This window comes from Haliotis asinina, chromosome 6 (genome assembly GCF_037392515.1).
Source record: "Haliotis asinina isolate JCU_RB_2024 chromosome 6, JCU_Hal_asi_v2, whole genome shotgun sequence".
NCBI lineage: Eukaryota > Metazoa > Mollusca > Gastropoda > Lepetellida > Haliotidae > Haliotis > Haliotis asinina.
Window position 1 is genome coordinate 51461118 of NC_090285.1, and position 16492 is coordinate 51477609.

Sequence of the window (16492 nt, forward strand, 5' to 3'; positions counted from 1 at the left end):
TTCAAATGTAATTCATTATTACGTGTCCAAGGTCATACATACATGCAAAACATCTCGCATATTTAACTTCACAGCTGTTCAGCTTCCCGAGTTATCTTGTAGATAGCTCAACTATTTCAAACACACGAGGATGCTCAACCCTAACAGCTCAAATTCAAACAAAAAAAGTTTCGAAAAGTTCAGAAAATAGAAAAACGTACACACCACGTCTTGTCCAGAGATAAGCGCGCTCCGCCGTCGCTTTTCAGACACGAGCTGTTGGTTTCATGTTTCAATATTTATCGCAAACAGAGGGGACTATTTGAAAGATTTCCAGCAATTTGCTCGTCGTCCGTCACGAAACAGATAAAACGGTGAGCTATCATAAACACCGGCTTTTGAAAATGTCATTTATTTCTCTAAAAACGAAAACTCTGTTGTCGAACGATGCAGAAAAAAACGCTTTCTGCACTGGGGAGCCCTCTGTATACAGCAAACAGTGAACGCCGAGATAGTGAGGAGAGTTAAGTACTGATAACAAGTGACGTAATATGTGGGTATTAAAGCACATAATCAACCTGGTGCAGTTCTGATGAAATTGTTTCTTCTGTGGCAGAAAAATTGAAATATTTATGTTGATATTGAAATTAGAAACTATTTTTAACAAGTTATTTTACGTTTTCAAATAAGTGGAATTTACGAAATAACTTTTCAAGAATTTTCAAGAAGTGAAGATTATAAAATTATACATTTTTATGATTGAGATTTATGTGAGATTGCTGAACGATGTGTAAGTGATGGCCTCGGTGATCCATCCGTCCATCCGTCTATCTGTCCATCCGACCATCCATCCATCCTTAGCAAACGTACAATTTTATTCAAATTAATTTTAATGCTTACTTGTTTTCTCCAACTCTGTCCATATTCTTAGCTGAATAATCAAACATTTTAGTGTTTAAGTCTGGGATTAAAACCGATGATAAAAGGTGCCCCAAAGGGAAATAACTCGAGCTCGGTAAACAGCTGTATGGCAGGTGAACGATAAACAGTGAGTGTGTATCGTTTTTTCGGATGTTTATAATCACCATTAATGTGAGGAATCGAATTGGGGTTCCAAGTATGTCGAGCAAACGCTTCAACTAGATTCCCCCCAATGCCCCGACAAGTCAAACCACTTGAGGGTTAAAACGAATTAAAGTTTACATATGTATTTTCATTTCCTATGAAATCTAAATACAAACGCACTACCACGTCTAAAACTACAAACTAGGTCTCACATTTCACACTGTAATCTCTGCTTCTCATTAAAATGCAAATTGAACTATTTTACTGTTAACTTTCCGCTGCATATAATCTTGACAAATTTACGAGATGTCAGTTTCAGCTTTGTCAGCTGATCACCTGATGATACCTTGTACATTTCGTTAACGCATACCCGACGAGGGCTCTAAACACTATCATTTAGAGAACACTCACGTTATTGGTGATATATGTACTTTCACCTATTGTATAGTTCACTATTGAGGAGAATCACGCTGTGGGGAGTCGATAAACTAGATATCCGCCTTGGGGAGGGCTTGTAGGTTTCATGCTGATTTCACTCAGTTAGCCAATCAATCTGTCAGGCATCACAGTTGTGCACCATTCAGTGCAGCCGCAGGTGAAAGTGGCAAGATAGACTGGAGGTATCGTGCAGAGAATACCTATTTGTTTAATGGGACGGTTTTGATGATTTTATTGGTGAGCGAAGTACCCCGTGTCAAACGTCATGTCGATTTCAATGACTCCCACTTGTTGGTGAGACAGCTGAGATTGTCGGTTTATGGTTAACATGTTCCTTGATACAAGATAGAAGACTAGTGGCGTAATAGCGTCTAGGCCGGCTGCTGTCTGGAGTAACACTTAGTCTCTGAATATATAATTTTGATAGTAACAAAAAATACCATTTAAATTGAAATGGAGACTCGGTGACATGTGAAATTTCAAAACGCCAAGACATGTTTCGTTTACGGTTCTAACGTTGCAGGGCGGACTGGGCAATGGGGGAAATAATGTGGTTCAGGGACTGTACATGTGAGACAGACTATTGACGTAGCTGCAGCACAGCCGTCCACTATCAACTCCCGGCAGCTCACCAACATCTCACTGGCACAAATGCATGAGGACAGAACTACTCCCGTGATGTTTTCTGTGCAATTTCAACAGTTAAATTTGTTTTGACATAGAGATCAGATGGACCCTCACAGAATCGACAAGACCAGTGCACTCAAAGTAGGGGTTTAAATGTTGTTTTCCGCCGGTGCAGGTCTGGCAACATCCCAAGACAGTGAGGTTGTCATAACACAATTAACGCCGAGCAGACAATTCTGAAGACAGTCAACTTAAACATTTGGACACTAGAAATGGAGTGGTAGCGGCAGCATTCGTAGTGCCTGTAGTGGTTGTGGTAGGCATGGTCGTGATGGTGGTAGTCGTGGTCATGGTCGTGATGGTGGTAGTCGTGGTCGTGGTCGTGATGGTGGTAGTCGTGGTCATGGTCATGGTCGTGATGGTGGTAGTCGTGGTCATGGTCATGGTCGTGATGGTGCTAGTCGTGGTCATGGTCGTGATGGTGGTAGTCGTGGTCATGGTCGTGATGGTGGTAGTCGTTGTCATGGTCGTGATGGTGGTAGTCGTTGTCATGGTCGTGATGGTGGTAGTCGTGGTCATGGTCGTGATGGTGGTAGTCGTGGTCATGGTCGTGATGGTGGTAGTCGTGGTCGTGGTCGTGATGGTGGTAGTCGTGGTCATGGTCATGGTCGTGATGGTGGTAGTCGTGGTCATGGTCATGGTCGTGATGGTGGTAGTCGTGGTCATGGTCGTGATGGTGGTAGTCGTGGTCATGGTCATGGTCGTGATGGTGGTAGTCGTGGTCATGGTCGTGATGGTGGTAGTCGTGGTCATGGTCATGGTCGTGATGGTGGTAGTCGTGGTCATGGTCGTATTGGTGGTAGTCGTTGTCATGGTCGTGATGGTGGTAGTCGTGGTCATGGTCGTGATGGCGGTGGTCGTGGTCATGGTCATGGTCGTGATGGTGGTAGTCGTGGTCATGGTCATGGTCGTGATGGTGGTAGTCGTTGTCATGGTCGTGATGGTGGTAGTCGTGGTCATGGTCGTGATGGTGGTAGTCGTGGTCATGGTCGTGATGGTGGTAGTCGTGGTCATGGTCGTGATGGTGGTAGTCGTTGTCATGGTCGTGATGGTGGTAGTCGTAGTCATGGTCGTGATGGTGGTAGTCGTGGTCATGGTCGTGATGGTGGTGGTAGTCGTTGTCATGGTCGTGACGGCACTTGCAGTGTATACTGACAGCAAGAGAAAAGCAACTTTGTGTTTTTTGTCTTTTTATGAATTGAAGACATAAGCATGAACGTTTACAATTATGAGATTACACATTTTTCGGGTCTTTTGCTGTTCAGTATATTAATGTCTGCAATAGTAGCGCCACAAATCATGATTTTTCTCCCATTCAGATGATTCCAAAACGGAAACCTTCCTTACAGTGAAAAAAACCAACTGCCCTTCATCAACGTATTTAGTCTCTTACTCATACTAAACTTGTCACTTCAAATTTTCTCTTGAAACAACAAACGTGTGTTTAGTTCCTTTACAACAGTGAACCACTTGAACCCACGTTATACCATATTAGACGACGTGGATCCCATCAGACCATGTGGAGTCAGGTAAGGTTATTTGAGGTCATATCGGACGACAGCATTAATAAACGAATGCAGTGACAGTGAATGAAATATGGAGAATAAAAATTTCCATTTTTGAGTGGCATTATAGAAGTTGGAAAGTACAATATTAAACCAACTTTATTGTTCAAATAAAAAAGAAAAGTTGTTATTCTCAAATTTTGTTCAAATGTGCACTCATGAAATAAAAGAAGTTGTTATGTCTAAAGGTTGTTCTGTTCCAGTTGAGGAACGTGTACTGTATTCTACTGATTATCAGCAGCCATGGTTGATCGATTTAGCCCCAGTAGCAAAATAAGATATCTTTTCGTTGTTATATCTGCCAAACTTTTCACCCTCATGCTTACAAACGATTGACAGGTACTTGCATGTTTCATGTATATTTCACTATGTCAACAACGCCAAAAGTCATAAGGAGGTGTCATGAAATCAATCAATGATTTAAGTATATGGTGTCAATGCCATGTAGATAGCTGCCAATCAACAGGTGCTCGTTCCCACATTGTCGCCCATTGTGGGCAGGTATAGCAGCAATTACCACAGTAACGATTCCGCCTCGAGGGGAGTCCTTGACCCCTCAAAACCCTTTGGCAAGCCTTAACCCAATAACTCTTAATTACAGGTAGCCGTCACGGACTCTTTGCGCAAATCATCGTAGGTTAGGCTGAGGTTTCGGACAACGAATTATGATAGTTTATCGTTTCTGTGCGATCTAACAGTAGGTCGATCATGGTGAAAGTGATTACTGTGTGAGTATAGACTCGCTTCCGAGGCTGTGTCATTTCTTTCTAATCTGTGTAAACGACCAGATGGAAATCGAAGGATGGTTGATTGGTTGTTTCTTAAATGGCAACCTTTCAGTTAAAAGGCGACATTTTAATGATAATCGAGTCTGGATCAGACAATCCAGTGATCAAAAACATGAACGTCGATCTACGTAGCTAGGGGACGAAAACATGTCCAGCAAGTCAACAAGCCTGACCACCCGATCCCGTTATTCGCATCTTAGGACAGGCGTGAGCTACTGAAGACCAATCGAAGGGCTTGTTATTAATGTAATATTGAAACTCTAATGAAAATAGGAACTGGTTCTGTTTGATCACTACTGTTTGCGTATGTGTATTTTCAATATGAAAAACATTCAGTTAGTATCTTGTCTTGCATGTATGAGTTGATTCTCGTAAATGTGTATCCCATGACATAATTTGGTCCGCCGATCGCCGTACATTAATATTTGATAGCATTTATTTGTCAGCAAATTGTGCCAACCTTCGATATGTTCAAAACATGCTTAGATGTCAATCTGAAAGCTGTGTCTCAGATAAAAGATAAAGATTCATTGGTAGGGATTCTGGTGGTAAAGCGGGACGATCAGCCTGACAGCAAGGAAGTACAATGTATCACGTTTGTATATTTTTACCACAAACATCACTGCTGGTCATCCGTCTTCATAGCGTCTGTCAGAGTTACTTCCCCTCGACCATGAGAACGTTTCGAGGGATGGGTATTCCCGTGTCTATAAATAGATTCGATCTTGACTTTGCGCCAATTTTCTTCATCATTCAGACGCACCAATTAACGTCACAGTATTTATGTAACTCAAATAAGTTCATAACACACACACACACACACACACACACACACACACACACACACACACACATCTTAGTGGAGGTACATCTCTGTCACCTGTCAGTTAAAATCAACTGTTGAATCATTATGGTATCGAGAAAAAAATATTTTGATTATCTTGACTTAATATGAATCGTTTCAACACGAACACACATGTAATTTATGTAGTAATGGGAAATATGTTAATGAACATATCGATAACAATTTAACTGTTAAAATATGAAACAGCAGCTGGAATTAAAAAGACAACAACTGATTGTGTATTATTTATAAGACATCGATTGTCTCAAAAGGAGTAGGTATATCACCATTTGCTTTCGGCAGTAAAAAGTAATCGTATTTAGATTCCTCTGGGATGTTCTAAAGAGGTTTCTGTTTGCAGTTATGTTTTCCCGCGTGTAAAATATACTCTTGCATCATCAACGTAAACGACACGCTATATATACATACACCTATGTGTCATCAACTGAACGAGGTGACCTGGTGCGCCAGGTCGAGAGAGTAGCTGCATTTAAGCACGACGGGTGAAGCTAGAATCTGCAAGTGCGCAGTATCACCACACAAGTGTTCAGCTCAGGATAATATCAGATGTTGATATGTTGTAAACATTATCCGGAGGAAAACGCATATTTTATCATGTCATGCCCTGAATGTGATTTGATAAGAACAATGGATTTGACAAAAAACGTATCTTATTTAGCAAAAAATAGACATTTGACAATTATAGAATAATATTCACATGTGAACAGTTTCTTTGTAGCAGTTTCACCGTGTAGGTTCTAATACTACAAGCATAATGACGTTATTTGAACCAACTCCGTGACGCCGCTCCCGAGTATAACTACTTCATGCACATATGCCAAAACGTATGTCTACATATGGGAGATCGTCTCAATGATTCATTTATTACCGTGTTGCAAGAGACGTCCTTATATTTAGTTGATTTTATCAAGCGTGTATGACATGTGAAAAAGAGTTTTGAATTGCGTCTGTCATAGGTTTCCAAAGCAAAACATTTCTGCAGAATTCTTTGAAAATGTATTTTCTCTCTATCGAAATGAGCACGGTGGAAGAAAAATGACATTTTCATGCGAAAATGCCAACGTGCGTTACCAATCCCATCCAGCAACGGTAATATGTTTGTTCAAAGGACGTTAAACACACTCATTAACGCTAATCCTGGTTCCCTTATGCTGGTCAGTTAGAATCAAGGCCTGGAGGTTTAGTGAGTGAGTGAGTTTAGTTTTATGCCGCACTCGGCAATATTCCATCTGTATGGCGAATGTCTAGAACCATACAGTGCCTATGCTAGATGCTTTCAATCTAATCAGGGTTCAGTTGAGGTTATCATCTGCTGTTTGATTAGTCTCCCTATGGAAATGTTTATATACATTCATATGGATTTGGAATGTCGTGATATAAACGTCGTAAACTGCCCCAGCCTCTAATGATCGTTGCTTTTACCCTTGAAATTCGGGGTAGAAGAGGTCTTCAGCAATCCATGATTGCCACGAAAAGCGACCAGTATTGTCGTAATTGGCGACTATAACGGTACTGACAGAGTCGCTGACTTGGTTGACACATGTCATCTGTTCCCAGTTGCACAGATCGATGCTCTTGCTGTTGATGTCTGGATTGTCTGGTCCAGACTCGAAAAATTACACACCGCCGCCACATAGCTGGAATATTGCTGAGTGCGGCGTAAAACTGAACTGACTTACACTCACCCGTCCTTGCCGTATTCGTGCTATCTCTGCATGTTGCCGCCATGGTTTGTCAGTTTTCATCAGCATCGCGTTTAGATGTATACTAACTGCGTATGATAAAACCTACTTAAGTCAGACCCTGATCTATTTTGGGCTCGGGTTTTCCAGGGTTAACCTACCACTGAACCTGTTAAGGTGGGGTGAAGTGAGGTCATATGTCGCATTCATGATTAGATGCACAACGACATGAGAGTTCGAGTGAGTGAGTGTCTGTTTCTGTCTGTCTGCCTGTGTCTGTCTGAGTCTGGCTGTGGTTGAAACGTCTGTCGGCCTGCCTGTTTGACTCCACGGTTGTGCGTGCACGCTCGCCCGTGTGCAAAAGTAATCATATTTATTATATCATACAAACATGCTGTACCTGTTCTTCGCAACAGCTGAAAATTCCTCAGGAAGCAGAGAACTGATTCACTATTCGTCTTGGATAATAACTTACAGGTCATTCATTTATATAATAGAATCAATTATGTCAAACTTCGAATATAGTATGTTCATATCCCAACTTGCAGAAAGTTGCAATCTTACGCAACATAAGTGCCAGAAGTTACCAGAAGATTACTAGTTATACCCCAAAATAATCATTTAAAAATCTCGAAGATGACCATTGATTTCTGTCTCTTCTTCCGCAGCGTATAGTACAGCCAATCAGTGCTTGATGTGACAAGTCGCACGAGTTATCGATCTATTTTTACTTCCATGTCATCAAAACTCAGAGACATGTCTGTTCATGTATCTATAGTGCTGACGTGTTTCAACTTGACTGTAGTGACAGATTTTCCATGGAAATTTTCACACTCGTTACTGGTTCTAATTTTGTCATGAATGACACAAGTCTTAAATTAGAAAAAAAATCTGAAACCTGAACTTGAGGTTCTGGTTTAAGGGGACTATTGATTGAAATTCTGCAATACATGTGTGTCTATTTCAGATCGATACCAAGCGAAACCACGGTTCCGTTCATACAAAACAGATGGCAGTTACATTCCCTTGCTGAAACGCTCCTACACTTGGGGTTCGATCCACAGAATTCGCTTTGACTATGGGCGTATGTGTAACAAACGTTCATCTCACTCTGACATTTTGTGAATCCGTGAAGATCCGTGTCAGAAGTGATCTTCAGAAGCCCATGCTTGTCGTAAGAGACAACTGACAGGATCGAGTGGTCAGATTCGCTGAATTGGTTGACACATGTCATCGTATCTCAGTTGCGTAGATCGATGTTCATGTTGTTGATCACTGGGTTGTCAGGTTCAACCATTTAGCTGGAATAGTGCTTCGTTCGGCGTAACGCATTCACTCACTCACTGACATGTTGTGAGGTAACTGGGATAATTCTGAAATATGAACCCTTGTTATTACTTGATCGCTGTCCTTTTAGTGTTCATGGTGCATACTCTCAACTTTCACTAAACCACAGTCAAGTGTCTGGTGCAGACAAACCAACACACATAGTATCATGATAAATTTTGGGTTCGAACTAAGGATCATATGTTTCTCTGTATAGTGAGTATGTCTTTACGCCGTTTTTTAAAAAATTTTTTATTTATTTATTTGTTTGTTTGTTTGTTTATTGTCTTTTGCAACTTTTCAGCATTATCACGGCCAGCGACATCAGAAAGACGCTTCAAACATTGTAACCGTGTGGGGAATCGAACCGAGTCTTCGCGTGACGAGTGAACGCTTCCACCACAATGCTACCCCGCTGCTCCCTCTGCATAGTCAGTTACAAATAGTACAAACTATTACACAGTTCTAACTACCCCCATTTTCGGGAACGTGTGTGTTTCTAAAACACTGTTCAATAAAAACAGTATTTATGTTCATGGATTTGAAATTTATTCGTTTCTCTTTAGCCGATAAGAAGAGATATCGATTTCATCAGGTTTAGGAATAGTACTTTACCCCTGACCTACTGACACGATCTGTTTGAGAAAGATTACCATATGAAGCATATCTGTTAGGACAGGCTGGCGAATTGAGGTGCGTGACCGGACTTGACACGCATAGCGCATATGGGTTTTCCCCATCTAAAAATAACGCCTATCCCTAGGGGTCAGGGTCGGTGTTGCAAGCTGTCAAGACTGGTGAATAGTGAATACATCGCTGCTACTAATACTTACCCTGCACGTAAGTATAGTATGACATTTTTTGTCCCGTACCACACCCCTTTTGATCGGGTGTCTTTGAGATTGGTATATGTGCATGTGCATTACAAAACAAACGCTTAGTCCCTGAACATATGTCATTTTGATAGCAACAAATAAACCTATTTAAATAGAAAAGACGCCCCAGTGATACGGGAGATTCAGGGGAAATGTTGACAGGCTCCATTTATACGGACTTTATCATTGCAGGGATGACTGGGCAGGTGGGAATATAATGTGGTTCAGATAGTGTGGGGCAGGGACAAACTTTAGCACTGCATGCAAAACGTAGTGTTTTGTGTTGCTTAAAAGTCCTTGTATGTAAGTTAGGAAGGTTTGGGTCTCAGTTGAATGTCTACATTGAGTACGCGAACCGCTCCTTCAGAGGGTTTTTGTATGTTGACAACGCAGGATTTTGACGAAGTTACACAGCGTTACTTCACCACCGACACCTGAATCTGTGTATGCATTTAGTACCTCCAGAGTCGGTGAAGTCTATGATCAGTGTAATGTCTTTGACTATGTCTCAGTCCCCAATATTCAATACACATCGTCAGTTCAGTTGTAAGTTTATAGAATCTGTGACTGCATGTAAATCGGTGGTCGATATCATGAGCAATAATCCACGCTTTCAAGATTTGAAGGAATACCCAGGTATTGGTCAATGGTACCCTGGTATGAGTACACACACAGTCGACCAGGCGTTCACAGTGGAATGTCATATAATGGAATTCCATGTTAGAATTTTACTTTATGCATTGGTGTTCTTCATAACCCCACTCAGCCATGTTCCATCTGACAAGTCTGCAAGTAAGCGAATCAGGACAAGTCAATCCAGTGGCTCATGTCATGAACACCGAGTTCGTTTTCAATGTTTCTCCCACATAATCCATACTCACCCCCAGTGTGCGTGTGTAGATTCACTCTTTCATCTGTTTGCCTGACCAAGAGTAATTTTTGTACATGATGTCTTGATGTGTCAACGCAAATTCACCCACCTTCCCTGCAACTGAAGCCGTGGGATTAGCATAGTGGTTAAAGCGTTCGCTCGTCACGCCGAAGGCTCGGATTCGATTCCCAGCATAGGTAATGTGTGAAGCCCATTTCTGGTGTCCCCAGCTGTGACAGTGCCGAAATTCTACTGAAGCGGTGAAAAACCATATTCACTCACTTTCCTGCAACTATTTAAGATGGGGAAAAACAGAGGGGGCACCCGGGTTCGAACCGGGGACCTCTCGATCTGCAGTCGAATGCTCTACCACTGAGCTATACCCCCTACTCGCCCATTTAACTAGATTAACTAAAGTATAACTAACAAGATTCTCCGTCTACTATTGATCAGAGAAACGATTGTTCCAGGTACTGTCGTGGTGACATGGATCAACGCACACAGCTGACAGAAGGCTTAAATCCGTGTGGGATTTCATAGGCTAAGGCAGTCTCCGTCTTGACATAATCACGAACATATATATCAAATAACAGTTTTGTTTTTCCACAAACATTCAGAACACATACTGGAGAAAAGGTTTCTCGGACCGTGATGTATTTTGTAATTCCCTCTGGGAGCAAGAACGGGTTTCGACATATTCCGAGTAGCGACTCGTACTAAACCCCAGTATGGGATATGCACGATTAGCTTTAGAAAAGCAGAATTTATTCAGAAAGCCGCATGTATCTTTCTATGTTTTAATGGATGAATGTCTTGTTTCAAAGGTGACTTATTACTGTGTGTCTAAAATATTAGTGTCAGAGCAGCAAAAGAAACGAAATCTCATGAACGTTTGCGTTGATGTGTTTAAAAACTTGACAAAAATCCAGAGTTGTGTTTCCTTTGCTTTTCAGAAAATTGATACCCGAAATATTTTTCACTGCAGCGTTAAACAATCAACCAAGCAGAAAACATTACCGAGTGAAGCTTTGGAAACTCATGAATTAAAAATATATAAAAAACTTTTTAAAGGAAACAATGAGTGAAAAGCTGCAGTCCCTTAGAACCCAGAACCATAAAATGTTGTGGGTCCTGATCAGGATGCGTAGGCCCTGCATCTTACCTACAATATATATAATTCCCAGCAAACAAGGCCGTAATGACCTGCAGAAAACAAAACCGAATGGTTTTCGGTCGGCTTCAGGCCGACGTTAACTTCGAACGCTGGCAATAATTATCCATTAGCAAAGCCCGATTTTAACGCTCATGTCAATGCATTTACTGTAAGATAAAGGATGAAAACATAACAAATAAATAATTCTCACATTCTATGTAAATACAGTTATGGTTGCTATGAGTGAATTCATGGCAGGGAAATAAAACATGGATGGCTAAGCACTACATTTTGCACATTTAAAATGGGAATAAGGAATGTGTTTACTTTAGCCACCCCTCATACATGTTTCTTCTTGTGATAATATTTGTAATTCCTTAAATATTTCATACGGCTACAATGCCTCCATAAGAACCACTTATTGAAAAGTGTATATGTTGAATTTACACCATTTGTCAGTTCAATGCAAAGAACGAATACCATTCACGGTAGATTGACCAATGAATGAATGAACGGACGGATGGATGGATGGATGAATGATAGGAACTTATGGTTGACTGGAGTTGTCTGATAACAGTAGCATCAGCACCAGTAACCTCGAGGTCACTCGATATCCTCCCTGTATCAAAACAAGTGTCATTAAGTGTCAAAACCTTGTCATAACAACCCATCACGCGCTCACAGAACCAATGACGGAGGAGACGGGATAACACTATCATCAACCTCCCCTGTTTGAGAATCCAATGATAACGCACCGACTTTCTGTTGTTCATCAGACCGATGATGCTGTCTCTGTGTCACAATATTCTTTTAAATAGTTCATAAATCTTGAATCTTTATTTTGGGTTAAGAGTTCGTCTTGTTGATGACATTGACCGCCAACTGATTTGTCATTTCAGGATAAAATAGCATCTTTCTAAACAGACATGCTCGTGATATTAATCACTGGCTTGTCTGGTCCAGGCACGATTATTTACAGACCACGAAATAAACACGAATATTGGTTAGTGCGGCGTCAACAACAAACACGTAAACTTATATGACAAAAGAACATGGAGGTTGGCTGTAAAACAACCCAACGCTTAGATGCTTCTTCAATATTCATACATCCCGTGTAACAAAAAACTGACAGCACTGACCTGTTTACTTAACAAAGAGTCAACAAGAAGCAAATTATACCGTTCTGTCCTGTAAAACATTAAAACTTAATACTCCAAGTAAAACACAAAACCAAATGAGACAGCTCAACTGCCACTTGTCAGTGGTGACCTCTGCTGCTATTCATATTGCCGTCTCTAAAACAACCCTGCAGCTATTGTTGAATTCGGATGAATAATTCATTTGACTGATGCATAGTCTGTAAGGAAAGTTCGAGGTTCGAGGACCTTTCCCCGCGTGCTTGCATGGCAACGAGGACAGTGTGAGACGGAGGGCGTGGTTTAATAATTCAGTATGTATGCATGGCGTCATTTTGCTCGGAAAGCAAGTGAAACTTTACCGGGCGTTTGATGTTTGTGACGACACAGGGAGCTGAATGTAAATGTTACTAGTCTTCTGGAAAAGTAAATACGTCAATAAATGGGGAATGAAATGGTTATTGCTGTTTGGAATTCATTCGTTATACTGGTAATGTAAGATTACATGGGGTTTAGCGTTTTAACAAATCGACGGGCATTCGTGTGCGTGCGTGCGTGCGTGCGTGCGTGCGTGCGTGCGTGCGTGCGTGCGTGCGTGCGTGCGTGCGTGCGTGCGTGCGTGCGTGCGTGCGTGCGTGCGTGCGTGCGTGCGTGCGTGCGTGCGTGCGTGCGTGCGTGCGTGATACCGGAGATATCATGCTGCAATTATACCGCAATTTAACATGGACCTTAATGAGGCACAATGCACCGACTCCTGTCACCACCCCTTATTTTATCAACTGAATGACGAGCTACAGACCATGGGTGCCATCTTCCGTTGACAACCCTCTTCTCGCCACGGGGACGCTTGGGTAGGTTAGTGGTTAATGCTTTCTCTCGTCATGCTGAAGACCCGGGTACGATACCCACATGGGTACAATGTGTGAAGCCCATTTCTGGTGTTCCTCGCCGCGATACTGCTGGAATATCGCTAAAGGCGCCTCGGAACCATACTCACGCCGATCTCCAGCCAAACTTTCCATCCAGTTGAGCTAACATGACAGTATAGTTGAGATCATCACACATAGTGCTGAGGCGACAGATTAATACCAGCACAAAGTCGCATGGTGAATTATGTGAGATAACTTCATCGTGTGTTCAAATCCCATATTCTCATGATAAACCATCGTTTCTCAACATCACTACCCTGCTAATTAGCTTCAACCTGCGTCTATGATTCGTGTCTATGATATGCTTTTTTGACCTGGCTATGATTTGCGTTTATGATCTGTTTGTGGACCGTGGTCATGAATAGTGACTATAGTGACTAATTCGATATTTTCCGTATTCGTTCCGTTCTTTTATTTACCTTTTTAACCCTTTGCTAAAATGTCTGAAAATCCATCATGTTGTCAAAATCTACGTACTTCTTTGCTAAACATCTCTTGTCAGTGTTCTGCATTACGACCATAACTCATTTTCCGAACCAAACCGAAGATCATGCAGCGCAATGCATAACTTATGAGCTAACCGTTCCACCCCTTCTGGTCCTCCTGCTGAAATTACGTGGTGGTACTAAATTCTGTGTGCGACTGACTAAACTATCTAATTGCGGCTTCTCTAGGTGTGATAAGTGCATATCCATAAATTTGTGTTTTATCGCGGAACTCAGAAATATATGACTGCTTGACCCGTGCTGGAAGTGGGCAACTGGAGGTGAGGACACGTGTTTTCTTTTCAGATTTCAAGTCACAGAATCGTATTCCAAATTAATGCTGAAAAACCTATGTCTCAGTAGTATTCGAAACTATATGAAAGAATTATCACAATGAATGTGTCACATAAAAATGCCATACCTTATCTGTAGACCATTCCCTATAAAACACAATTGTAAATAAATCCGCAAAACATAAATACATGACGCCCGCCTTTCCCTATTATTCTTTCATAAAACAGCCATCTTGATTTTGGGATTTGCTCATGAAATAAATCCGATTCTTTCTGTTCAAATGACCAACACCGTCTTACAACAGCCCCGCAAAAAGGCCAGTCTCGCTGACCTCTCTGAGGTCAACACACGCTCAACAATAGTGTCAATTTTAGGGTTCAGGAGCTTGAAAACGTAAGTCAGTGAATTGGAAATAACGGCAAGTCACCACACTCCACGCCACCCGACTAAATGACAGGGCAGGCAAGTAACTCAGCACCTGTCAATCTGTCAGTCAAGCCTCTTGTCATAGGTATATTAAATATCCCCTCATCTGTAATTAACCTGTCGAGGAGCAGATTTCCTTTCTCATGACCCTCTGTTCCGTATCATTCAGGTCATATATTTTGTATTTTTATACATATATACATGGCCCTTTTGACTTCATTAACTTGAATTATACCCATGTCAGCATTCAAACAATATTGCAAATTTTTTTCTCATTTAGGCGAATATGTTTTATGCATTTTTAAAAAGTTTTATGAAAATGTAAATTTCTCGAAGACAGCATTCGTCTTTTGAATTCTGACTCAGTTTTCATGAATTGCAAAACCAGTGATCAAACAACCAGTGACCAAGACAGATACGTCTGACAGAGACAGATCGTGAATTATTTGATGGCATGGGTCAGTGGTTAAACCCTTGTTCGATTTCCTACATAGGCTCAATGTGTGAAGCACATTCCTCGTATCATCGACAGTGATATTGCTAGAATACCAACTCGCTCACTGAAGGTCAGTAAACTCGACCCGAAGACGTACTTCCATTTCCATGGACAACGTTGACTAGGAAACAAACCCATTAAGAACCCAATAAATAAATAAATAAATAAACAAATAGATAGATACATACATAGATTTGCAAACATATGTTAGGGTCTGGATCTGACGATCCAGTGATCAACAGCATGAGCATAGATTTACGCAACTGAGGCACGTTGACATGCATCAACCAAGTCATCGTGCCTGAACACCCGACTCCGTTAGTCGCCTCATAAGGCAAACAATTCTAACCCAGATCTTCAGGAGCCTGAATATGAACAAAGAGCATGTTTGATCATGTACTCCTGACAAACCACACAGACAGAGAAACCAACTTAACGAAATTATTTTTCAATCCTTCCTTACTTCATCTTCACTTAAATACGGTTTACTGAAGCATTCAATCATTTCATGTGAGACTCAGGCAGAATGTTCAACCATGAGTTGGATTTCTTTGAATGGGATACACATGATCGGTTTTAATCACATGTGCTGGACCATAAACATCTCCTATAAACCCTAGATTAGCTGTGTCAGATCTGTAACACCCTTGGTTTATGCTCTTGTTGTCAGTGTAATAACGCTCTTAAACACCTGCTTCAGCATCCACCTGTCCAAACATTCAAACATCCACAGCCGCAGAATGTACCGTTATCACAAAGTTCCATCGGAAATATGTACAAAAGTTGCTAATAGATCGTATTTCCTGGTTACGTTGTTGGCAGCAAAACTCCGTTTGATATGAAACGTCATCGTCAAAGAAATAAGTCTCTGCTACGGAAACATATTTCTTGGTGTAAGAGACACAATAATGGTGGAAATCACACGGGATTGATCCTAGAACATCAGTGATGATTCCGGGTGTTCAACCGTAATGAAGATCTACAAGTGTTATGTGAGGCTTCCACTGGGGCGGCCTTGTTATCTTATCTTGGGACTGTGGGGGTAGCCTAGGGGATAAAGCGTCCGCTCTTCATGCTGAAAACTCGGGTTCGATTCCTCGACATGGGTACAATGTATGTGTGAAGCGTAAAACATTACTCATTCACTCGTTTATCGAATCGTCAGTCGGGGTCCTAGTTGTGAGAAAACACATGGTACTAGTTTAAATAATAATTTCTTTTACAATACAATAAAACTAACATATCTATTTGTTTCTGCATCTTCTTAACTACTGTAATTATATGTGTTGTTTAAAGAATACTAGTTCGTGAAATGCTATCCAATAAATACTTGCACAAGGGACAGAACTACTAATGTATACATCCGTGGACGCTCCGAGTACAACCCTACAACTAGTATGAGAATATTTACTGGACAAAATAAGTTAGGGAT

General features: G+C 41.3%; 1 protein-coding gene and 1 non-coding gene across 2 annotated transcripts; both read right to left on the reverse strand.

The window, feature by feature from the left end:
• Positions 1-2566: 2566 nt before the first annotated feature.
• Positions 2567-3979, reverse strand: LOC137287945 (histidine-rich protein PFHRP-III-like). The gene is made up of 2 exons (XM_067820316.1): positions 3963-3979; positions 2567-3320 (listed from the first exon to the last, which is right to left on the reverse strand). Exons 1-2 carry the CDS (start codon positions 3977-3979, stop codon positions 2567-2569), a joined length of 771 nt encoding a protein of 256 aa, XP_067676417.1.
• A 6477-nt stretch (positions 3980-10456) lies between these two features.
• On the reverse strand, positions 10457-10528 carry Trnac-gca (transfer RNA cysteine (anticodon GCA)). Its single transcript has one exon. It is a non-coding gene; the product is annotated as a tRNA-Cys (tRNA).
• Positions 10529-16492: the final 5964 nt, after the last annotated feature.